This window comes from Oncorhynchus kisutch, linkage group LG10, assembly GCF_002021735.2.
Source record: "Oncorhynchus kisutch isolate 150728-3 linkage group LG10, Okis_V2, whole genome shotgun sequence".
In the NCBI taxonomy this organism is placed as follows: domain Eukaryota; kingdom Metazoa; phylum Chordata; class Actinopteri; order Salmoniformes; family Salmonidae; genus Oncorhynchus; species Oncorhynchus kisutch.
In genome coordinates this window covers 61,955,545-61,981,692 of record NC_034183.2, presented here as the reverse complement: position 1 = coordinate 61,981,692, position 26,148 = coordinate 61,955,545, and the positions used below count along the sequence as shown (strand labels likewise).

The window sequence follows — 26,148 nt, the reverse complement described above, 5'->3', positions numbered from 1 at the left end:
GTGAAGGTTTTAGAGTTCAGGGATCTAAAACCAATGATGAGAAGGAATTGCTGAGTTAACTACTTTGTGTTGTTGTAAATGACTGGAGCTCTTTGGCGGTAATGTCTAATAAATGTTGAATACATTTACTCAGTGAACAACTCTTAGTATTGCTGTTTTCTGTAGTCACCCTCTGTGCTGACTGTACTGAAATGACCTCTTTAACTAGGAACTTGGTGCTGTTTAGATTATTATTATATATATTTTTTCAACCTTTATTTAACTAGGTAAGTCAGTTAAGAACACATTCTTGTTTACAATGACGGCCTCCACCGGCCAAACCCGGACGACGCTGGGCCAATTGTGTGCCGCCCTATGGGACTCCTGATCACGGCCGGTTGTGATACAGCCTGGATTTGAACCAGGGTGTCTATAGTGCCTTAGTCCGCTGCACCACTCTTAATGTTTAATTTAATATTCCCAACTGTAATTCACTTTATTGCAGGAGGAAAACAGACAAAGGCTGATGCAGTCTCATAGGGTAATGACAGACTGTGGTCTTATTGGGCCACACCATTTAGCCCACACCATTTAGCCCATGTCAATCCCAAATGACTCACTGAAGTACAGAACTACCAATGAGACACAGATGAGATGATGAGAAACAGTTGAAAGTCCACACGTACTTTTACAGAGCTTTATTTCAGATTTACTAGGCTGTTCAATAGCTACAGTCTTTTACTTTTTCATTACAGCCGTCTATTATCCAAAGCAAAGAGTAACCAAAAATAAAAACAGGCAAAAACAAAAGTCACATTGTTTCATGTGTCATTAAATATATTCATTTGTGATAAACATAATATATTAGTACGCATTACAGGACATTACACAGACTTTTGCAATGGACAAAGCTAAACAACATTTACAAGCCCAAGTATGAACACAAGCAACATTCAGATATATTTTTGTAGCAGATATCTGGTCATGACTAAGTACCATTCTCCAAATGTGTGGAAAACTGGTCTAACTTTACACACTGACAGCTTTGATATGTGTAGATCCAGAGATGGATGCACTGGCACAAGAACATTTGAAATGGATTGCAATAAAAATGTCAATAGAAATATGTTTTTTTTAAAGTGTGTGTGTATGTGTGTGAGCAGGTGTGCATCTGCTTGCATTTATGTGTGTTATGCATTTCCCAAATATTTTTGGGACTGTTTATTACAGGTTGTAGATAAGCCTCTCTCTGCTGAAATACACTCCTGGGTATGCATAACTTGTAAACAAGAGAAATCTGCCTCTTTCTCATTCATTTGTCTACCCATTTATTAAGCCTATGGTATTTAAAACTCTGGTTAATAACACATGGACATACGTCTAGTAAATGTGTAACAAAAAATAGTAACAAACTATACAGCTATATAACATTTAAACAGCCGGTCACCCCTTTTGTTGAGTACCAAGTAACGTCTTGAAAATGGAATGTCTGCAAGGTTTGAAGTGAGAATCAGATGCTGACACAGTGTGTTGATCACACAGCTTGACTCCTGTGATATTTCATCACCCCACAGGTTTTATTTTACAACATAATGCTTGTATCTTTATACAGCATATACATACTGTACATACTGCCATCCACAATTTGGTTAGCTTAGTCAGCTAAGTAGTCAGCATGCATCTATTTTAACAAAACGTAGGTTCATTTTGATAGGTCTTATCAAACTACATGAGGTGATTCACTGTTGAAGACATCAGAATGCCCCCCCCCCCCCCCCCCTCCCCATGATCAGTCCTTTACCAGCAGAAACAGGTCAATGCTCAGTGGGATGTTCAAGCAGTACTTTGTATTTTAACAAACGTGAACAGGATAGCAAACCAAATGCATCAATCAATGACACAGAGTCAGTGGACATTAGGTTCCAGGACCAAAGGCCAAAGGCAGCACATAATCAGTGAAATGTGTGATCTCAGGTTGAACAATCATGAATGGACATACATTAGTTCTTTGATGATGTTTCTAAAACCATACAGTATGTTAGTTTGTATCCTGCAAGGTGCCATTAAACACTGAACATATCTTATATGTTCTGAATACTGTTGAATACTAAATGACTAAACATTAAGTGCACGGTCAACTCATCTATTTTAGTTCTTCTAGTTGAGAACAGAGTGCTGTCTAAATACAAAAATATTGTATAATTATATCATGCCTACTGATACTTTTATTTTGCTGAGGTCACAACCACACTGTCAGGATGGCAAGGAAATGTATCATTTAACAGACTCTTTCCCTATGCTAGTATCTGAGGAGCAACTTCTTCATGGTAATTTCATTTTGATTACATAGTTAGCAGTAATAATGAGGTAACAACCACACGAGGAGCTCTTAAAGAAGAAAGGTAACTGGCAATAGCTGGCTTGTTTTTGTTTCTGTTTTTTCTCTCCCATTTTTACAAGTATATTCCGAAACCACAGTAAAACCTAGTTTAAATGATCAATTTAACGTGTTAACACTCTTAGCAGTTTACACAGTTTATCTTGACAAGGCCTGGCAAGCAGGAGCCACTCATTAAACATGAGAGAGATTCCCCTTAAGCCATGCCGTGCCACCTCAGCTTGCTAGAAAAAACTTTAAACAATATATATGTATATATATATTTTTTTTTAACACAGAAATGTGATACAGTAGATTTTTTTCTGATGTTCTGTAGAAATGAACTGGAAATATAAAAATAACGGTATCATGAATAAAACAAAAAATAAGTAACTTATCTGAAATATTAGGTGCAAACTCTGCAATTCCACAATGAAACAAACCTTGAAGGACAAACAGAACAGCAACTGTAAAAAGAGCTCCTTCACACAAACGTTTCTAAAACGAATATTCTCTTTTTTCTTCCACTCAAAGCAGCAGCACTCAGTCACTTCCTCTCTCTCTCTCTCTCTCTCTCTCTCTGTTCACTTCCCCTCTCTCTCTCTCTCTCTCTCTCTCTGTTCACTTCACCTCTCCCTCTTTCCTCTCTCCCTCTGGTGTTTCCTCTTTCTTTCTCCTCCTCCTGTGTTCCTCAGACTCGAGGTGAGCCCCCTCTCTTTCTCTCCTCTCTGGCTCCTCTTAACACTTGCCCCTCTTGTCGCGCTGTTGGAACTTCCTCAGTCTCCGGCCCCACAGGTCCTTCCAGGGGATGAGCAGGCTGCCCTTGTCCGCCACCACGCCAGTCTGCCCGGGGGAGTCGTCATCCGTGCCCAGCAGCAGGTACTTCCTGCCAAGCTTGATCTTGGGGCACTTGCAGGCCACGTCCTTGGCACGCACCCACAGGAGCTGGTCGCCGCGCCGGATGCGTTGTTCACCTTGCTTGTAGACGGAGATGATGTTCACGGTAAACTTCCACCACTCCCCTGCCTTGTCTCCTTTGAGGACGTGCACTTGGACAGCTGGATGACCAATGAGAAGAAGGAGTGAAGGGGGAATAAGAAAATGTCACAATAAAGCAAGCAACTCTTGAGTATAAGAGATCCAGTTAAAAGTGAATGTACAGTAAAACATAGATCCACTTAATAACACACAGGGTAACTAAGCAGGGAATCAGCCTGTGGGTTTTTGTTCCTGGGGTCCAGACTGGCCTGGGGGTGAGCCCTCAGCTGTAAATGTCCTGTTTTACTATAGCTCCAATAACTGCTCCAATGTTTGAGTATGATTCAGGAATTGCTGACCCAGTGTGTGGATTGTTCCCCTGGTCCCTCCCCTCAGCCATGACCCCTGACCTCTCCTTGTTGTGTTGGCTAGCATGCTCCGTATTACAGCAACAGTTGCCATAGTGCTCCCCAGGATAAAGACAATGGGTGCCCGCTAGAGTACATTTGAATGAGCACCTCCCTGAGACTGGCTGTAATGTTTGACTGCTGTGGACGTATCCTTAGAAACGCTTTCCTTTCCTCAACTGACAAGCCTGGAGAAAAAGAAGTGGCTGGTATACTGGGTTCAACTCAGAAAGTCCAACAGAGAAAGTGCAGCATTCAACCTTTACTAAAAAAATACCACATCTGCTTGAGGTAAAAGCTCTGAAGCAAAGCCATTCCTGTGCTTTTGATAGAATGGCCTTTCAGCTGTTAAGCAGGACGCTGCACATCTTAAGAACCCTGGGCTAGAGCAACCTGGACGTGGTAGCCATTGATCCTTTCTCCCAAGAATTTGACCCTTAGAGCAGACAGAAATACAGCCCCCCCTTAAAGCAGCTCCCCTGCATGGATTTCTCTGTCACATAAATCTACCATTACTTCATCACTCTGATTGCAAAAACGCCTCAGTCATTGCAACAAGGGGGAAACAACTGAACCCACTGGGGTAGGAGATAATCTGTGCTTGAGGTGAAGTGGTTTAGTTGGGAATATGCTATTTACGATTGGACTAAAGTAGGGGGAAAATGAACCAACCTGAATAGTTTCCACTCACAATTGTTCGAATTGACCCAATTTGGGAAACAGTGTGTGGATGGTGTGAAATGTTTCTGACACACTAATAAATACACACACACAAATGCATACATGCACCCGCAGACACACAAGTGCACACACACGCACTTGTGTGTGGACTAATGTAAAAAAAATATAGGTGGCTGAAAATAGCACAGGAAGTATTTTTTTCTCCTTGTCTCTCTCTCTGAATGCCAACGCTCTCTATTGCGAGCCGCATCGATTGTCCCCCATAACAGCCTGGAACGTTCTAAGAGAACAGGAAGGGAGGCCCTGCTAGTGTGAGCAAATTGTACACAATTTCAGAAGAAAGGAGGCCTGTTGGGCTGAGTAGAGCACGCTCTCACAGTCCTGCCATTCATTAACAATGTGTCTCTGGGCTGGAGCCTACTCCTTCATCCAAACACATAAAGGGTGTGTGGGGTGGTGGAGTGGGCCACTATTTATCTTCCCAGCCACAGAGAGGCTTCCAGAAGAATCGGGATGTGTTCCGACCTCATGAGCTATCCGGGTTCTGCTCCCAGAGCCCCATCCAAGAGCAGCGTGAGAATCCAGCAGAGATAGCCCTCTTCTCTCTGGGTCGCTCTTACTGACCGACTGGCTAACGAGCTCCCCGGGTGAATGGACCAGACTCAGCTCTCTGCTGTCTGACACCAATGCAGAACCCTCTGTCACTCTATGGGCCGCTCAGGAAATTGGTAGTTCTCTAAGCAGATAGTAAAATACTGTTATACTGGACTAAGATTCCAGTCCATGAGGGGACCAAAGTATGCAGTACTAATCATGGATGTTAGCTGGAAAGACCAAGCAGCTGAGTCCTCAAACCTCTGCACAATGCTTCAGTCCTGCTCCTCACCCAATGAAGTCCAAAGCGCCCATGGGGCTTGTGTTGAGTTGAGCTCATGAATGGAGATCTAGGAAACTAAACTTCTGTTTTTCTGTTAGCAGACAATATGGTACATCAGTACTACTTGGACCATCTTAGCAGGGTAGCACAGAGGGGGGGGGGGGGGGGGGGGGGGGGGGGGAGGAAGAGGGAGAGAGAGGAAGAGATAAGAGAGAAAGAGAGGGGTATAATAAACACAATGGCAGCCAAGGCTCCTGCTGGGTCCCCTCTCTGAGCAGTGTGCTGGGGCTTGACCCGCACACCGCCGACAAGGGGGCTCTAATCAAATTAGAGCGTGTTTAATTTCAATACTGAGGCCCCTGTCCCATCTGGTTATCAGCTGAGTGACTGATCTGGGCCCTGCTGCCCCCAGGGTGAGCTCACAGGGACCGCCGGGTGGCGGGGCTGTGTGACCCTTCCTTTCACCGCTGGCCCTGAACGTCTGCAAAAGCTCTTTGATTCATTGTCCTCCCCGCTGGAGGGGTGTCAGCCCAGAATATAACCCTTTGTGGCTGCCATCGCCGTAGCTACGGCCACGATGGAAAACAAAAATGAATAAACACAACCTATTTCTTTCTCTCCGGGTGGCAATCCGTCAGCGTCGGCCTAATTTACCACCTGTTTGGGCCCTGTGGAATGCTCCGAGCCGGCAGAGTGCACCACTGTGTTTAAACAGGGGGCCTCTTCCCGCGACCCCGGGAGGCCCGCAGCACCACTCACACAGGGGGGTCATGGCCCCAAAGAACAGAGACACTGTGAACTCCACAAAGGCCCAGGGACAGCCCTGAGAAATGAATTAGATTGAGGCAGAGGAAAAGCCCCCTGAGGATTGGTCTCTTCATAAAGCCCCAGCTCAGCCAAAGGAGAATCATCTGCACTCAGCTGTTTTGATGAACTCTTGAAAAACAAAGCTTCTGCTTTTCATGAATCAGTCTTGTGATTTATAGATTTGTCCGTTCTTTTCATGGATGACAAGCAAGATTAAATGAATGAAAATATGGATTCTGATGGCTGTTCAGTTTTCTGGTGAACTGAAACAAGGAGCTCACATTATTGTCTCTCTCTGTGTTGCACAATATTGATTGAGAAAAGAAGAACATTTGGCCATTTATGTATTGAAACTTTGTTAAAAGTCTTGGATGTGTCGCTCTGTTTGATTGATGAACTATGATTGATGATGAGGCTTTTGGACATGTGACAGCTATGAAGGGGAGCAGTGTGGCCAATGCAGCTGGATGTGTTTCATTAGAGAGAACACTGAACTAAGTATTAAAGGGATAGTTCGCCAAAATAAAAAAATGACACAGTGGTTTCCTTACCCTGCAAGCAGTCTATTAACAAGGTATCACAGCAATCCATGCTTTGTTTTAGTTGACTTGAATGGGATTTGTGTCACAAATTGCTAAAACATTGTCATGTGAACAGTGAAAGTAGAAAACAGTGCCAGGGAAACTACATCAAAGCATGGACTGTCTTCATTCCTTGTCAATAGACTGCTTACAGGGTAAGGAAACCAATATGTAATTTTGTAATATGGGTGAACTATCCCCAAACCCTGATTATAGCACATACGGTCTTGTATGAACAAATCTATTCTATCAAGCAAAGGCTTAACAATTTGAACACCAATTTAATGGGTATAACTACAGAGGAATTGGTGACCAAAATATTCAATATGATATAGGCCTACTGTACAGTTAGGTCTCATGCCAGGAGTCTAAGAGATCTTGCATTGTCTTTAATAAAGGAAACTTATGTGGGTATTTGGCTATACGGAGTACGATCTGTTCTTAAATGCTGGCAGAGTGCTGGACGTGCCTCAGGGTTTGTGCTGCTGCTGCTGCGGTTGGGGAGATTTGTACAGTGGTTAGCAGACATGAATCTGCTGATAGGAGATCTGCACCATAATACTACTGTGATTAATGGAATGGAAAACCCTCCGAGGCGAGGGAATCACTCTCCATATGGAGATATGGAGGCTACACAGTGGGACAGCACAATGAAACACTATATAGGAGGCCAATGATAGGATCCATGGACTGTCCCTAATAATACTACTGTCTCTCTACTGTCTCTCTTAATACCCCCCACCCTTCTCATTTTTTTTGGTCTGTTTTTAGATCTAGTGGTGCTGATTCAGAATATAATGATACAAGTCCAACATCATCCATCATCAAACTCAAATGTCCTTTTAGCTTCAAGGTACAGAAGTTATTTCATTTGTAAAACCATACTAAAATAGAAAGCTATGTAAAAACCTGTATTTGGCTTGAACATGAATGTTTTCATATTACTCACTTACTGTAACGCTGTGATATCTACAGTGCACGGCACTTACTGTAACGCTGTGATATCTACAGTGCATGGCACTTACTGTAACGCTGTGATATCTACAGTGCATGGCACTTACTGTAACACTGTGATATCTACAGTGCACGGCACTTACTGTAACGCTGTGATATCTACAGTGCACGGCACTTACTGTAACACTGTGATATCTACAGTGCATGGCACTTACTGTAACGCTGTGATATCTACAGTGCATGGCACTTACTGTAACGCTGTGATATCTACAGTGAATGGCACATTTGATCAGAAGTATTTAAGATGCAGATGAACTCCTGTGGAGTCATTGATAACAGAGTATATTTGTTGTGTGATTTGGCTAATTTTATTCATATGGGGCTTGCTGACAATTCCTAAGGGCCAACTCCGAGCCAAAGCCTCATGCTCCCAGGGTGCACCAGCCTTTCACCATGGAGCAATAAAACTGGACCCCACTGAGGCTGGCGGCTGAGAGCAGGGATTGCCCGAGACCATGGACACGGGCCAGGGTGAGCAGATCCACAGGGCTTAGAGGGAGGTGGAAGGGGAGAGGAAATAGTCCGTTAGCTGTAATTGAGAGGGACTGTGAGAGGACGCAGTGGGAGCTTGCTCTGCGTCCCTCTGAAGCTCAGAGCCCTCTCTTTATGAGGTACAACTCCCCTAAGACACACTCTCACACACACACACATCCGTCAAGGTGGGACAACAAATCCAAATCGTTCCAGCTAAACCCTGGCAGAGCGGAGCTTTGCAGCTCTCCAAACCAACAGGGGGGCTGGCTCGTCCCACAACCTATCTCTGAAGACAGTTTCAGCTGGAGTGGAGGAACTGATATGAGCTCAAGATGTAGAGGTAAGAGTTGAATATTCCCTTTGTTTCTCTGCCCAGACACTGATGCCACTGATCTCTATCTTTGGTGATAAAAGAAGAGGCCCTGCGGTGACGATGCCCCCAGCAAACACTCTTCTCTCTGTCCAGCTCCCCCCACCTCCAGTGAATCTCACATAGTAATGAGTGTATGTCAGTGCAGGGATGTTAGGATATGGGAGACACAGGTTTTGTGTGGCTAGCTTACAGATGATAGATAGTAATATGTATATGTTTTCCATGCTAACTAATCAAAGTGTAAGTAAACTGGATTTACTTATTTTATTTTTATTTCACCTTTATTTAACCAGGTAGGCTAGTTGAGAACAAGTTCTCATTTGCAACTGCGACCTGGCCAAGATGAAGCATAGCAGTTCGACACATACAACAACACAGAGTTACACATGGAATAAACAAATATACAGTCAATAATACAGTAGAAAAACAAGGAAAACAAAAAGTCTATATACAATGTGAGCAAATGAGGTAAGATAAGGTAGGTAAAGCAATAAATAGGCCATGGAGGCGAAGTAAATACAATATAGCAATTAACTACTGGAATGGTAGATGAAGACACATCTGGATACATCGGTTAATGTGCTTTACACCGTCACAGTCGAAAGCTGTCTGCTTTTGTAACACAACCTTCAAGAAATATATAGATTTCATGTCTTATTTCCCAGAAAGCAGCACTCCTCAGTCTAATACTGGCTGGCCTGTCCATCAGCGGGGTCCCCTGGGCTCAGTTCCGAGACCATTTCCCTTTGATGCAATGACTCTAATCCTGGGAGCGTGAATAAGCCACAGAGAGGGGCTTGGGAGTGGACATGCCTGTGATTAATAAATACATCTGACCCCCGACCGCTGGCCGACGACTGGGCATATAATTCCTGCACAGTGGACTCACCATAGTCTTTCTTGCAGTACTTCTTCATGTTGATCTTCAGCTTGCCCTTGGATGCCTTGCAGTGAGAATCACAGTCTGTGGAAGCGAGTGACAAAATGGGTGGATTAGGTTACAGCACAGCCAACATTTCACAAAGATCTAGATTTGAATTATTCTCTCTCTCCCATGGTTTATGGACTGACCTCAATTATGTTATCTAATAAAAGCCTTTTAGGTACATCCAAGGGTCTACACTCTACCCACACTGTAAGGGATTGAAAGCCTACATCTATTGCCAGGCCATTGTAGTGTACTTATGGTATACTGTCTCATGTTATGCAGTTATGGTGTCCTTGCGGAGCTGGGGTAGGCTTAAGGTTTCCGCATGCTTCGGTTCGGCTAGCGCCTAGTAGGCGAACCGAACGAGTGTGCTCACATACTCCCTTGTAAGACCTTCGCTTGAAAAATGAGAAAAAGCGGCAGTAGTACTGTTTGTCCATCTTGAGGTTGCCATAGCCAGTATCCACTTCCTCAAAATAGTTTGAATAAATCTAAGATAACTCAAGAAATCTGTCATTAATTTTGACATTTTTGCAGAGAAGATCTGAGTCACAAAATTTTACATCTAACTAAGATGTTTGGTTTAGTATTTCTCAAGTGAACAAAATGTGCATGAAAATTAGTCATCCATCATTTGATGAATCCCTATTGTTGACCAAAGACCGAAGAAGGGGCGTAGACTTCGACTACCGAACTTGCAATAGCCTCGAGAAAAAATGTGGTGTGAACGAATAGCCGGAATAAAAACCTTGCCGAAGACCAAAACAAACAAAAACATCACAAAATGTCATAATACACTGAGTGCACAAAAACTGATTGGAAGTGGATTTAACAGGTGACATCAATAAGGGATCATAGCTTTCACCTGGATTCAGCTGGTCAGCCTATGGTTTTGTACACTATATACTCACAAACTGTTTGGAGCAGTTTAGGATGGGAAGCATGCGGGCGCCTTTACACAGATCCTATTGTCAGCTCACTCCCACTCTCTTCCTCCAACCTCTCCACACAGAATCTCTAGTCTGTCAGAGTCCTGGCATTCATTGTGTCAGCACTCAGGGTTGGGAAGGTCACTCACAAAAGGAGGTCACTGAGGGAAATTAGCTAGTAGCCTAACAAAAATTAGCAGGGGCCTAAACAGTACCCAACCCACTTGAGGCAAGAAAGAGAATACTCTCACGTTGGCCGGGGCCAATCTCTCTGTGGCCGATCTCTCTGTGGCCTCTGAGAGGAGCCTGTTACAAACCAGTGGCCAGAAAGAGCTCATAGTTATGATGAATTGCTTTCGGGTCTGGTGCTATCCCTTTGACACCAGGCTGTGTTGACCTGGGCTCGCAGGCGTGCCAAGAGGCTTTATCGATGTCCGCCGACCGTCGTGTTGTCAGGGCGCCAGGCACTTTTTGTAATGGGGGAGATGGGTCTGGGACGAGAGGCCAAACTGAAAATGGAAATGGTTGGTTCTCACTTTTCCACTGACTGACACAAATTGGAACCAGAACATCTCCTGGTTTTGCTCCCCCTCCCAGTGTAATAAGCCCCATGCTCTTTTATGGGGGGGCTGGTCGGCCAGGGGGAAAGGGGGAGCAGTTAGGAGAGAGGGGACCTTTCAGCTTGCCTGAATATGGACAAACTTCATTATTTCTTCCAGCCCTCTGTCCAGTCCTCCCCTTTCTTTCCCTTAATACTCTGTGTGAATGAGGTTGCCCGGGTAACAGCGGAGCGAGAAAAAAACGTACTCCCCCAAAAAGGCGGATTGGGGCGGAGGCAGGGGGATGGGGAGCAAGTGCATGTATGTGGAGAAAACATTTCTAGTGAAACGCCTGGCAGCTTTCGGGGGGTGTAGAAATGAAAAAGTGAAGGGAAATCCCAAAGTAAAATAATTTGACGAGTCCATATCGACCACGCCTGATTTCCATTTAAATGTGGCTAGGGCGGGGCCCATTTGTCTCCCCCTGTTCCCTGGAGGCCTTCATCGTACCTCCCTTTGATAGCTGGCATTGCCCATTAGCCCAGCAGCACAATCCCAGGACTGGCCATCAAACCCACAGCTCTCATTAAGGCCCCGGACCCCGCTGGGAGGACAAACGTCCCCTTTGTGTGGCCTCTCTAGCGGGGCCACCGCTATTCTCCAGGGTCCCTGGGGACCACACCACTCTTAATTTGGAGGGTGGTGTCTGTGTGGGGTTCCTGACAAGACTCCAAACCCCATTGCAGCTGGTCGCCAACATATGTAGCAGGTTGGCCATTAAGCTCAGTGAAATATGTGGAGCCACACTGTTAGTCCCATGTTAATTATCAAAAGTGACAGAACCTAAATGTTTTAGATGCATGGCAATTTAAAGGAATACTTCGGGATTTGGGCAAGGAGGCCCTTTTTCTACTTCCCCAGAGTCAAATGACGTCTCTGTGTCCAGTAAGAAGGAAGTTAGAGTCAGTTTTGCGAGCCATTGCTAACTAGCATTAGAGCAATGACTGTCAGTCTATGGGAATCTGCTGGCATGCTAATATCCACTTAAGTAGAAGTTGGACCAAAAACAAGTTGCCTTAGGCAACAGGTTTTAGAGACCAATATTTTGCTCCAGGCCTCTCCTTTTCTCCTCATACGCATGCCAGGGGATCTACCCCACAAGCTTGGACTGAGCAGTGACTGAAAGTATGAGCTAAATGTTACAGTGGTATGTCACTTCAAATCAGTGTTGCACTATAGCAAGCAGACTCAGAGCTGTGCATTTCAACAATAGGGTTGTAAATAAGGGAGCAAGTGAAGGGTTCTCTTCCCTCTCAGCGCAGCGAGAGATGATTGGAAAACAAACTGGTGCAAATGAGGCATGCAATCAGATTATGGGCTGGAGGCTGAGTGGGAATACATAATGGGAGGCTGGGGGGAGAGAGCTGCCCAAAAACCTGGATTTAACATCTCCTGACACAGAGACATCCACTTAAATACTGCAATTATGGAAGGTGACCCTTAAAATACTACAATTATGAAGGTGGTCCTTAAAATACTACAATTAGGAAGGTGACCCTTAAAATACTACAATTATGAAGGTGACCCTTAAAATACTACAATTATGAAGGTGGCCTTGAACCCAAATAATATGAAGAAATAGAAAAACATAAAAAATAGAAACTGTGGAATGATATGAATTGTGCTCGTACTAAAATAAAATACATTTGTTATGCTATGCTTTAATAATTGCCATACCCTGTGGATACCACATGGCTCAGCAGTGTCACAAACTCACCTAAGGGCTCTTCAGAGCTGGTATAGGTGGAGGTGGGAGATGCAACTGGAATCTCTGTAACAGAGAAAGCAATGCACAAACATAATGACATTTCACATCACTACTCAGTTTGACAGCTTCAAAAAATAGCAAAGTTGTTAGAACGTCTTAGTTCAATTTCCTGCTCGCCTTCCTTGGGGCTTAAATGAACCTCTGAGCATTGGTGATATACTCTCAGGTATGCCTTAATAGGTTGTCATGTTATTGATTGATGATTAGGACACAGAGATTGTACTTGGAATACACATTAATAGCCAGTTTCCCATTTGAGTTTCACTCTCTTGTATTTGTGACATGCTGTATTGTAAGGTACAAAGAGCCAGGGCCCCTGGCCTTGTTAAAATTGAACTTGTCAGGAAGTTTGATATTACAAAAATGTAATATTAAGCTATTAAACCTAAAACATATTAGCTCAAAAATATACGAGAAACCAAATATTTTTAGCTCAATTTTCAAGACCCCCATTTCCTCCATCTTTTTTACACTACATTTGTTACTTTCCCAACGAAATGAAGGAAATCCTATTCCAGTGGGTTCACAGATTGATTTTATCGCTGTGGATCCTGGCCAAGCACACTGATTCCTTTTCCACAATGGCTTTGTTGAATTTCCAAATACAACTCTATCGGAAATGTCACCAATTGAAACGGCTGTATAAATGGTGGCCAATTGTAAATGTCTATGTGTCCCAGCCATCCGAGGTATCTTATCTGGTCATGCCAGCTGTGTTGGCGGTGCTAGCCACCCATTAGCCCATCTCGTGTATGAGGTGTCGTTTATCGCCGAGAGGCTGGAATCTGTGGGCTGCTGATACTGCCAATAAACATATCAGTCATCATTACCCTGGACTGGCTGGGTGGATTTATAGGGAGATGGGCTGTTAACGGTGCTGCGACTCACAAGGCCATGTTAGCTTAGACATTATGCCCTGTTTACTTAAGCTCTGGTCTAACTGTAAAATATCCATCCAAAGAAATAAAGGAACAGGGGGAAATAACCAGGCCATGAATTCCTGCATAACAAGCATGGGGTTTTGGTGCGATAGAGTACTTGTCAGCGACTACTCCTATTGATGGGGCCTGTGTTGTTGCTAGCTGGGCTATGGTTGGGCTGACTTGTGTGGTCTGTCTGAGGACATTTCTCTTAGTACTGAGGCAAGTCATACTTATGCATGGGGCGATAGGAGAGCGGCTCTGCTGGTAGCCCTTGGCACAGCGGTTGCAGGTGATGCCGGTCACGCCGTCCTTGCAGGGACACTGGCCGGTGGTTTGGTTGCAGGTCTTGCCGGCTGCGCCAACTGGATGACAATCACACGCTGTCAGGAGGAAAGAGCAGGAGAAAACTGAGATGAGATGACATCAACAAAATGTAGATGAAATCTGTTAGGTCTTCACTAGTATTGGTTTAAAACCAATTAGGCATAAGGCATCCTTCTCAATTCACTCTGCCTCTCGTTCCTCCAATGTTGACTCTCTGATCTTCAAAGTAAGCTTTGAACAAGCTCAAAGTGACTCACAGGCCACCACAGATGGGGGACTGGGACCTCAAACAAGTTACAATTACTCCCTTTTTCCTTAACGATTGTAGGCCTTGCCATCAGGCATGAGGCATGAGTATATTACAGTATATTACATTATCAAATAATATCACATTTACAATTCACTGCACAGTTCCTCTGCCTGGTCTGTTAGCACTTTGAGACTGCACCAGTGTGTGTGTGTGTGTGTGTGTGTGTGTGTGTGTGTGTGTGTGTGTGTGTGTGTGTGTGTGTGTGTGTGTGTGTGTGTGTGTGTGTGTGTGTGTGTGTGTGTGTGTGTGTGTGTGTGTGTGTGTGTGTGTGTGTGTGTGTGTGTGTGTGTGTGTGTGTGAGCCGTGTGTGTGTTTAAGCCGTGTGTGACCAGTCTTTCTTTTTTCTCTGTGGAGGGTTGTGATCCACGGCGGGCAGAGCAGAGCCTGTGCTCCTCTCAGATTGAGTTTACAATCTAAAGCTTTTTGGCAAAGAGCTCCTCGCAAATATATCCTGAATAATGTTCCCCATTAATGGGAGAGTGGAACACACATCAAAGCCGTCTGTTTAAGTTGTTAGTCGGGAAGATCGCACATTAAATGTGAGAATTTAGTTTTGTGCATGTGCTCTGCCAAACGTTTACCATAAAGCCTGTGTTTGAAGTGGAAGCCCAGCTCTCTCCATTAGAGTTGTATGAGTTTTATGTAGCTGAAGAGTCATTTGAAAATAGCTTTAAGTGGTCCAACCAACAGAGGCTGGAGTTGGGTGTTATTAGCTGGGATTCAACGGGTTTCATCAATATTAGAAGTCACTTGTTAAATAAAAAAACTAAAACTTTTCTGTCCTCTTTCTACTCAATTTGCAGTATAAGTACATTTTGTCAAGTTTGTTTGACACATTTTATTGAGGTATAATAAAATCAGCATACAATAATCCTGCCAAAAAAAACAAAAAATAAATGCAAAGTCATGTTTCTAATCAAGTCCTCCATCTTTCCCAGCCAGAATGTTATTGTGGTTCTTACGTCAGGAATACAATAAATATGCCCATTAATTTAGAGACAGGATTCTAAACTGTATGGTATATGGACTGAAACTGTAGGCTTGCTCTTGCTTTCTGTTGATTTCATGGGCATTATCTTCTAAAGCATTTCCAAATGACTTTTTAATGCAGGGTGGGACCAACAACAAAAAACAAAAAACATGAGGTCACTCTTGTCCCTCCCGATGGCATGTGGGTAACATCCATGTGCATTCTAAAGATGTGTGTCTATTTCTTAAGGGGTTTTAAGGGATTGTATTTGAAAGCCACATTAAAATAACTGTTGTTTTTGTATTTCTTTATATTACTGCTAGAGATGCCACTAACCACAAATCACAATAGAGATGCACCACTGCGTCTCCACTCAATCCGTCCGCCACCATCTAGTCCTCTTCCTCTGAGCTCACACCACTGCATTGTGCTCTTAATGTTCTGAGTGCTACACTGGGAACTCACTGGAAACGTTCATTCATTTCCCTGTGCGTGTGTGTAGCTCCCTGCGGTGTGGAGGTAAAGAGTTGCTGAGTGGTTGAGGGGGAGTGTAATTCAGTGGACCGTGTGGCTGCTCCACTGCTGTGGGCTCCCTGGGCCTGGTGAAAGGCTTATACGGCGGAGTGGATGAGAGGACTGGGAATAAAACAAACCGTTAGAGCTGGGGGCCGCCGGGGGCCGCCGGGGGCCGCGCTGCGCTCCGAGACCCGTGTTTACACTGCGCTTGATGAGGGATGAAGTCGTTCATCTGGGAAATAAAACATTAGGCATTCCACAACGCTGGTGTTTCGGCCTTTATGGCGGAGGGGTCTATTCTGTAACCTCCACCTTTCAGAGAGTGGTGATCCTCCATTTTGGGGGTTCAGGTTGGAGAATGAAAGCAGACTTCCTCCTGGCTGTGTTGGCACAGCATTGTGTTTCCTGTCCAAAAACAGCAGAGCGAGATGGTTGGCTGAGTTGAACAATAAATACCATGGGCCCTAACTGATGTCACAAAGCGCTGAGTTTGTCACCTGAGGAGAGCACAGCAATCAGGCTGTTTGGGTTTGATCCCAGAGTATGGAACAGAGTAAATGTTGGGACAGAGCTGGAAGCCTTCAGGTTACTGATACAGCCCTCTAGAAAGCCTAAGACAGGTTGCTGTATGTGGTTAGCTCATTAGGGAAGGAGAGAACATTCTGTAACACTAACCTGCCCATAGCTTCCTCCTCTGCCCGCCCCTGACTGCATCCCAAATATAGATATAAAAATGTTTGGACTGGCAGCGTGCAGTGAAACAATGATGCTCCCAACCATTAGACACTTTCAAGAAGTGCAAAAGATCCATGAAATGTGTTAAGAACAACAGCACAACATGAACTACATTTGCCCTGAACTCCAATTCGGTGTGAACTCTGACAGCCACCACTGTGAAGCGACCCCAAAACAGTCTGAGTAAGTGGCTGACTTTTATATATGATGGTGGACTGTGTTGATACATTCACTCCGTGAGACTTGGAATAGTCAGTATGAGTTAAGAGTGAAGGTCCCTTGTGGTCTGTAGTAGGAAATGTAATATGTTGCAGTTCCTGTGACTAATTAGTGGTGGACCAGGCTGAAGGGCACTGGAGAATAGGTACTCTGAGAACCCCTCTGAGCCAATAGGAATGCAGCCACGGCTGTGGTTGGAGACCACAATATGCGGGTCTGCACAGAGTCACTCACTTGTCACTGAAGCGCAAGCTGGGTCCCAGTGTAATACAGCACACTGAGATGTTGTAATCGGACTGGAAAACAAACAACTTGAAACAATATTCTGTCTTTCATACAAGGAGGATATTACACTCTTAGAAAAAAAGGTGCTACTGTATCTAGAACATGAAACGATTTTTCGGCTGTCCCCATAGGAGAACCCTTTGAAGAACGCTTTTTGGTTCCAGGTAGAACCCTTTTGGTTCCAGGTAGAGCCCTTTCCACAGAGGGTTCTACCTGTAACCAAAAAGGGTTCACCTATTGGGACAGCCAAATAACTTTTTTTTCTAAGAGTGTAGGATATTGTTGTATTATATCTCTTTGGAAAGACTAGAAGTCATCCAGTTCAGGGTAATGTGGGATGTTGGTGGATCTGATGCTGAGGTGAAATGGTTGGCTTGTTCAAAGAGACTGTTTGAATCAACTCCTGCACTCCTGAATTCCATGGCACATCTCACTTCTATCGTTAGCCACTCGTCTTTTTTCCCAGAGAAATCCTCTGAGTTCTCCACCTCCCCAGTTACAATTCACAGAAATGTAGGGCGATTCATTATAGCTCTCCAAGTTAAGCAAATAAAGTCTAATAAAATGTGGTCACTAGGGACCGAGTGTTGGGATCCTCCCCTACTTTAGTGATAAAGGTACTTCAACTACATTGTTTCAAAGGCTCTGTCCACAGAAATGCTGTTATTACTGTAACCTGTAACCTCTATTTGAGAGAGATAACTTGAGACTTGGACAAGAAACAGAGGTAGAAGTTAAAGCATTTGAGGTAAATGCGCAAAATATGCTTTTTATTAATCCACTCACTCAAACCTGCCTCAGCTTGTGCTGGTGTTTGTGTGATTGCATGTGTGTCTGTGTGTGCGTGCACGTGTGTGTGTGTGCATGTGTGTGTGGACACGTGTGTGTGTGCATGTAAGTGTGTGTGAGTGACAGGGGCTTGTTTGCTCAGTGCCTCAGCCTGGCTTCTCTCCCAACGGTGCAGGGAGACAGAGGGAGTGAAGCTTTTCTCTCCTCACACACTAATCCTGAACAGCATGGACTCAAACCTGGCTTAGGTGCTCACACCTGTGAGTGTGTGTGTGTGGGGGGGGATGGGGGATGATAGCGAGATCTGTTTCCACTCAACTATACAGCGGATCAGCTCACACATTGTTTTGCTTGTGTTGTCATGGAAATCCCACTAGACTCCAAATACCAGAGTCACACAGGTCAGCAACACTCACACTGGCACAGGTGGGAGCTTTTGTCTTTACAACTATCTTTCACCTGTCTCACATAATAATAAATAGTAGTGAAGTTGTGGAAAGCAATAAAGTTATCAAAAGATTGTTGGAAGACTTGTTTCGTGCTGATAATTTGTTGAATTTGTAGATATGATGGCAGAACAATTCAACCTGTTTTCAAACAACATACAGGTACGTCAAGAAAGTCCAAAACTGAAGCAGAATATCAACTAGTGTGAGGTTTGGGTGTCATGCAGCCATTTTGAGTAGCCCACCCAGCAGACACCCAGCCCAGGTACTCTACCTTTGCAGGCCCTCCTGTGGGAGATGGCCTTGGACATGTCCCGGAAGAAGCCCTCCTTGCAGTAGTGGCAGTGGCGTCCGGCCGTGTTGTGACGGCAGTTGAGACAGACTCCGCCGCTCCTCCGCCCAGACAGCTTGTACAGCTCCATGTTGAAACGACAGCGCCGGGCGTGCAGGTTACAGTGGCAGGCTGCAGAAAGATGGAGAGAGGGGGAGAGAAAGAGAGGCGAGGGGGAGAATAACACAGAGGTCAGTGCGTTCGCATGCTTTTTACACAGGTGTTGAGTAATGAAGACTTTGGCCACCTTTGGCCTCCACTTAATGAAGACTTTGGCCTCCTGAACCTCAACACTCAACACGAAAAAACTCCCACCATCCAACCTTGCAGTTTAGCTAGTGTTTCATAAGCTGGAACTGAAAACTGATGAATTTAGCAATTTCATTCACATGTACAGTATATCACAGTAGGGTGTTGACCACGTTTACTTTCCAATTTCCAAAAAGCTAGTGGAGGGGAACCAAATAACAGCCAGTGAACTGTAGTGTATGGAGACCCTGAGAAAGTTACTGTTACTTTAATGACATCAGTGGGTCAAAGTCCTCTGGTCAGACATGTCATTTGGAGACAATGAGTTATGAAAACAGATGGATTGGCCAGGCTGTGAGCGATCCAGTTTCTATGAGTAAAATGGTGTGGTCCGACTCCACGCTCTCCTCTCCCCTCCACCTGCTTATAGATTTGACCTCTGACCCATAGTGATGTTAGGAGAGAGATTTCCTTTCCCACAGATCTCGCAGCCTTCACTAACTCTCTTAGTTGTTTTATTGTCATAACATTATGAGGGATAACTTCCCAATTAAATCGGGTGATTCATTCTTCAGTTCATCAGTTCTCTCTGTGTGTTAGAGCCAGGGTGGACTTTCCACCTCTGCTCTAGTGATATTCTCTTCCAAAGCACTGTGAAAGAACTTCCATTTTTTGGGCTTGCATTTGAGCTTTTTTTGTTTTAGTCTCATCCAGGCACGTACTGCTGTGATAGGGCTGGAGGAGGAGAAGCCCGCATGGTTTGTTATTTGTGGATAATCTCTCCATCAGTGCACCCTGCCTTAAGGTTATAGCCACAAGATCTGAGCGATAAGGGCACATATGCTACACGTTCATCAGCGCTCCCAATCACGTACCAACCAACTCACACCTGCCATTGGGGACCAGGGTTGCCAGGTGGGTGGGATTCAGAGCCGCTTCCTCTAAATTGGGGCTTAAACGCACAGTCACACACAAACCGAGGTGTTTGGCAGCTGTCATGGGCTTATCACACCTCAAATCCCAGGGCCGATCAGCACACTCAGAGAACACCAGATCCCCGGAGCTTTGAAGCGTGCTCCCTCCCTCCTTCTCTATCCCCCCTCCCTTCTCTCTCTCTCCCCATTGCTCTTTACCGCCTTCTTATCCCAGATGTTATCTCCACTTTGGGTGGACGTGTGAGTACAAATGTAATGGGATTTTTTATGAATGGGAAATGGAATGGAATGCTCTTAGTGTTCTAACCAGAGGAAAACATCCTACAGATAAATGCCCAAATAAAGGAAACACCAATATAAAGTGTCAAGGGCATTGAGCCACCAGAACAGATAGATATTCTACAAGTGTCTTGAACTCTATTGGAGGGATGCTACACTATTCTTCCACCAGAAATTCCATCCTTTGGGTTTCTGTTGACGGTGGTGGAAAACGCATCTCAGACGCCTCTCCAGAATCGCCGGTAAGTGTTCAATTGGGTTGAGATCTGGTGACTGAGAGACACACACACACACACACCCTTTAAAAGCCCCATGCTTCTTTGGGACCCCTCTTTTAAAGTCACTGAGATCTCTTCTTCTAGCCATGGTAACCAAAATAATGGGTAAGTGGGCTTTTTAAACATGAGCATGAGACGTTATGCATGAGACGTTAATTGCTTAATAAACTCAGGAACCACACCTGTGTGGAAGCACCTGCTTTCAATATACTTTGTACCCCTCATTTACTCAAGTGTTTCCTTTATTTTGTCAGTTACCTGTATGCTGGTACTGTAACTTTAATCTTCACAGTGAGCCAGATGAAAGTTGAGAGATAAGAAATACCAGGTAAGTATCTGGGCACATGCATTCTGCATGCAATATAGGCCAAATCTCCTATTACTTTGACAAGTAGCACGTCTTTGTGCAGTCTGTGTGTATACAATACTGCTTCAGTCTGTGTGTGACCCACTGTGTGTGGTGTCTATGTGTGTGTGAGAGAATGTCTGCATCATGTGATTAATAAGCGTTATCTCCTTGGCTTTCCCCAGCCTCTCCTAATGAGCGCTGTGCTATCTCATACACACTTCCCTGGCCGGCTCTCCAATCACTCCGCTAATTGTCCCTCAGTGCCAAGGCCTCAAGTACTGATAAGCTATATTTAGACCAGCTGGCCCAAAATATCCCTCACAGCATCTATCACACACACACTGTTGTGTTTACAACTGGGAAGCCTGACAACAAAACCAACAAGTGAAGAAACAAACAAAAATATCCCTAGTTTTCAATATGTGTTCAATAAGAGCTTAAATTTTGTCCAATTACGGGAGGAAATGTGATTTCTGTAGTTTCACATCAATAATAGAGATCGTAACAGTGGCTACCTACCTGGCAGTGTAGCCTACACGTAGGGCCTTTTTGTTGTTATTCGAAGCACTGTCGAACATACTTAGAGGTACACCATTTCAATCTATTTATTTTCAAGTGTTGTAATACTGCATTGTGAGACGCTGACATGATGAATCATCCCACAGTTTGCTGTAGGTGGATTAATATTCTGTGTTCTGTGAGAGAATCTCAAGGCCATACATGCCCTGTATTGATAGCAGGTTCTGGATTGTTGCAGGGACTCAGCGCCTCCCTGCCACAGACACACATAACCTACCTGTCACCAGGTGTCTGATGTTAACCAAACACTCTGTGTACACGGCTGCCTGTGTTCCTAGGCCGCAGACAGAGGAGTTGGGTGATTTGTATTGAGAGGAATGCTGCGCTTGTTCAAGGATGAAGAGGAAAGGAATTCCAGTGAATTATTGTTTATCCGGGATCAATTAGTCCCTCAGTAAGTTGAAGGCCCATAATGATAGTGGCCCATATTATGAGAGGATGCTGTGTGCCAAGCCAAACAAGCCTCTCATCCTCACCATGTCAGTGATCTGAGGAAAATACAACATCAGTGCCCTGAGCAGCATATACCTGTCACATTCTCTCCGATGTATCCAAATCAAATCAAACTTTATTTGTCACATGCGCCGAAAACAACAAGTGTAGACCTTACCGTGAAATGCTTACTTACAGGCTTTTAACTAACAGTGCAGTTCAAGAAAGAGTTAAGAGGGTGTGTCATTGTAAATAGTCCAGAAGCTATTTGATTAATTGTTCAGCAGTCTTATGGTTTGGGTGTAGAAGCTATTAAGGAGTCTTTTGGTCCTAGACTTGGTGCACCGGTACCGCTTGCCGTGTGGTAGCAGAGAAAACAGTCTATGACTTGGGTGACTGGAGTCTATGATAATTCATTTGGGCTTTCCTCTGACACCACCTATTATACAGATCCTGGATGGCAGGAAGCTTGGCCCCAGTGATGTACTGGGCTGTACGCACTACCCTCTGTAACTCCTTACGGTCAGATGCCGGGCAGTTGCCTTACCAGGCGGTGATGCAACCGGTCAGGATGCTCTCGATGGTGCAGCTGTAGAACTGTTTGAGGATCTGGGGACCCATGCCAAATATTTACAGTCTCCTACGGGGGAATAGGTTTTGTCGTGCCCTCTTCACCACTGTCTTGGTGTGTTTGGACCATGATAGTTTGTTGGTGATGTGGACACCAAGGAACTTGAAACTCTCGACCCGCTCCACTACAGCCCTATTGATGTTAATGGGGGCCTGTTCGGCCCGCCTTTTCCTGTAGTTCACGATCAGCTCCTTTGTCTTGCTCACGTTGAGGGAGAGGTTGTTGTCCTGTCACCACACTGCCAGTTCTCTGACCTCCTCCCTATAGGCTGTCTCATCATTGTCGGTGATCAGGCCACTGTTGTGTCGTCAGCAAACTTAATGATGGTGTTGGAGTTGTGTTTGGCCACGCAGTCGTGGGTGAACAGGGAGTACAGGAGGGGACTAAGTACACACCCCTGAGGGGCCCCAGTGTTGAGGATCAGCGCGGCAGACGTGTTGTTGCCTATCCTTACCACCTGGGGGCGGCCTGTCAGGAAGTCCAGGATCCAGTTGCAGAGGGAGGTGTTTAATCCCAGGGTCCATAGCTTATTGATGAGCTTTGTGGGCACTATGGTCTTGAATGCTGAGCTGTAGTCAATGAACAGCATTCTCACATAGGTGTTCCTTTTGTCTAGGAATGCCGTATTTCCATGACAACACTTGATTTTAATAGGTTGATATTTCTGAGCGCTGGGTTTGGCTGTGCATCAGCTCTAACTGTGAGAGACTCCCACATTGATTACTGTAAACCTCCCGTTGCGGTGGCTGTGCATCAGGTCGAATTGTGAGAGACTACAGACTCAGAGATTTAAGTCTTGTTTATTGAAGTCTGGTTTATTGAAGTCTTGTTTGGCCATGACCTCAGGAACCTAGTGATTTCCCAATTAGAATAGGTGTATACTTTGCACATGTTTATAGGACATTTTATGAGCTGTGCAGTTTGTTAAACAGCATTTGTTTCAATGTGCTGGTAAAAGCAAATCCTGACATCATGTGAAGTTAGACCAATAAACGGTTTCAGTTTACATTAGAGTAAAATAAACTTGTGACATTTCATTCAAAGTGCTTGTTACAGAGCCTACATGATACCTGCATAATACTTGCATAACACCTGCCTGGTGTCTGGGTGAAGCTTCAGAAAATGAGTCACAATTATTCATTAACATTCATAAAGCACTTATGAAATCAGTGTTCCCACTCATTCCCCCCAAAATATCCAAATCGCAATGTATTATATGAAGTCACTATTTAACTTAATCAATAAAAATGACAAGTGACTAATAGCATGCCTGACTTATGAAAGCATAATGAATCAATGGTTATGTTTTATTAAGGATGAGAACCTATGGTATTACAGAATATCGGCATCAATGTGAGGGACATGGAAGTCACTGTTTGGCTCATTAAGAATTATAGCAATAGCTTTAAGTGGATGATACAATATGTTGCCATCACAACCGGCTGAAAATCACTCCTGCATTACTCTTATGAAGTTCTAATACATCATTGTCACAAATATCTGGTTTAATAGAGAAACGCATATATTATACATTTTGGTGCCAAAAACATGCAAAAATCAGCAGACATGCCTCGAAACACTACTTGTAATTTGCCTCCATTTCTGTGGACCAAGGGATTTGTCACAGAATTAAGATCCAACTGTGCATCTGGGCTGTTGATACATACTGCATGACTTTAATGATACAAACGCCCCTGAACGTCTTCTGTGGGGCACTCCCGTTAGATCAGTCACCCTTATGCTCTTAGCTTCAAGCCCCAGACATACTCAACATTTTCCTACAATAAATATTTCGATTGCACATTGCTGGAGCAGCTGCTATTTTGATGAGGGAGAAAAAACAACAAAGGCCTTTTGGAATGAGCTATCCAGATGATGAATCATTTTACGAGTTTCCGGAATGCTTTTGATGACTTGAGCTGGGGTGAAAAGACAGAAACAGTAAGAAAAAAAATGGAACCGTCTCATATTGGGAGGACTGATTCAGCCAACGGCCCTGGTGTTCTTCCATAGCAACCCGTCACCTCAACGTAATGCTTACAAATAAATAAACAAGCGAGAGTGCAGATAAAGAGCGTATAAAGACTCTGTCTGAGCAGAGCTGACAGGTTGAGACAGACAACTGTTTCAACACGAGGACTTTTAGCATGTGTGATTCGTTATTATTGAGAGGCGGTGAGGAGGCGGTGAGGGAGGAGGCGGTGAGGGAGGAGGTTTAAACAGGATGCAGTGATGAACAACCCTGGGGCTGGGGTTCATCTGCAGTGGAAGCAGCACCTGTCTCAGTTCCTTCCTCGGCTATAGGAACTGAATGGAAACTCTGACCTCTCTACGCTGGAAGGTCCAACATCTGCATTGTCCCCCTTAGTGGCCCCTCACGCCATACCACTGACACTCGGCATTCAGTAGCTCTCTCTTTTAGAAGGAATGCACACAGGCATTGATGGAAATATTGCTAATCCATGAAGAACATGGAAGAACTGGACAAGAGGGTCTGCCACAGTGACAGTTAATGGTCAGTTCCTGGAAATACTGCATATTGACCAACACAGTTATTTTTCACACTTCGACATGGTTGGCTTAAAGGGTAGAGATGATGGAAGCAGATGAGCCCAGGTGGCCTGATTTTACTACAGAGATGTTATCAAACTAAAGTCATTAGGATGGCCAATTAGTGGCAACATGTCTAATCCCTGGGGGGCTATGGCTTGTGCTTGGTTACCATGACAACACTGAGGGAAACATGATGATCAATCACTCAGTTCACCTTTAACCTTTGAAGACCTGCCAAACCACACAAGAGTGCACTTTGTGCCCTGAGATGGAAGATGGAAGAGATAAGCCAGGCTAATGAAATGTATTTCTGTGTTTTGAAATGGTGTTTGATTCTGATGCTTTTCCATTCGACCCAAGGACCCAAGCATCCTCTTATGTCAAAGGCCAATGCAGGGGTCAAAACGCTTAGCCCTTTTTAGTCTTCAGAAAGGTAAATGCTGATTTTATCAGAAACTACTTGCCTTAAACCAAGTCAGAGTGTAAGCTTATAGGGAAAACTCCCAAGGATAACCTTCCAGCTTTAAGCTATCACTCTTGCCAAGAGAATACAACACGAAGAATGTTAAAGACCTGCTACTGAAGGTAAACGTAAACTTCAGGAGCCGTTACATGGTCATGAAAAGAATCAGACTGCCTAAACTTTGCGGTATAGTACAACACAAATGTTTAATGTTTATAACACCATGAAAGACCCTGACTATGATAGTGTACCATAATGAGAACTTGCACTCTAAATGACTGTACATTGTGTTTTACTGAAAGTCTGAAAAACACTTGTCCTATGTGTCCTAGATCAAGTGGCCCAAATTTATATGTTCCAGAAAACTCCTTTATAAAGGCCCTTTGACCTGGTAATTTCTATGTTCCAGAAAACTCCTTTATAAAGGCCCTTTGACCTGGTAATTTCTATGTTCCAGAAAACTCCTTTATAAAGGCCCTTTGACCTGGTAATTTCTATGTTCCAGAAAACTCCTTTATAAAGGCCCTTTGACCTGGTAATTTCTAAGTTCCAGAAAACTCCTTTGTAAAGGCCCTTTGGCCTGGCAGCAAAATGTCAGAAGGGAAGTATATTGAGCAGCACTGTGTGCCTGAGGACTAATAGGATCTCCTTTACACCACCAACCCCTGTGGCCGTGTTTAGCAACAACAAAGCCTCCCTAATGGGCTCCCATTTCCCACTACTAACGCAGGTTTAATAGCAGTGTGTGTGTTCGCTCCCTGCTCCCCATCTCAGTGGGAC

The 26,148-nt window shown here is 44.4% G+C and overlaps 1 protein-coding gene across 1 annotated transcript in view; it reads right to left on the bottom strand.

The window, feature by feature from the left end:
- Window positions 1-662: 662 nt before the first annotated feature.
- Window positions 663-26,148, bottom strand: part of LOC109897374 (netrin-1-like) — a 42,037-nt gene continuing 16,551 nt past the window's right edge. The window contains exons 3-7 of the mRNA XM_031834580.1: window positions 18,564-18,752; window positions 13,926-14,075; window positions 12,722-12,775; window positions 9,438-9,512; window positions 663-3,414 (exon numbers count right to left, since the gene is read on the bottom strand). Of these exons, the coding sequence (XP_031690440.1) occupies window positions 3,095-3,414; window positions 9,438-9,512; window positions 12,722-12,775; window positions 13,926-14,075; window positions 18,564-18,752 (788 nt within the window). The 3' untranslated portion in view covers window positions 663-3,094. The remainder of the gene's footprint in view (window positions 3,415-9,437; window positions 9,513-12,721; window positions 12,776-13,925; window positions 14,076-18,563; window positions 18,753-26,148) is intronic.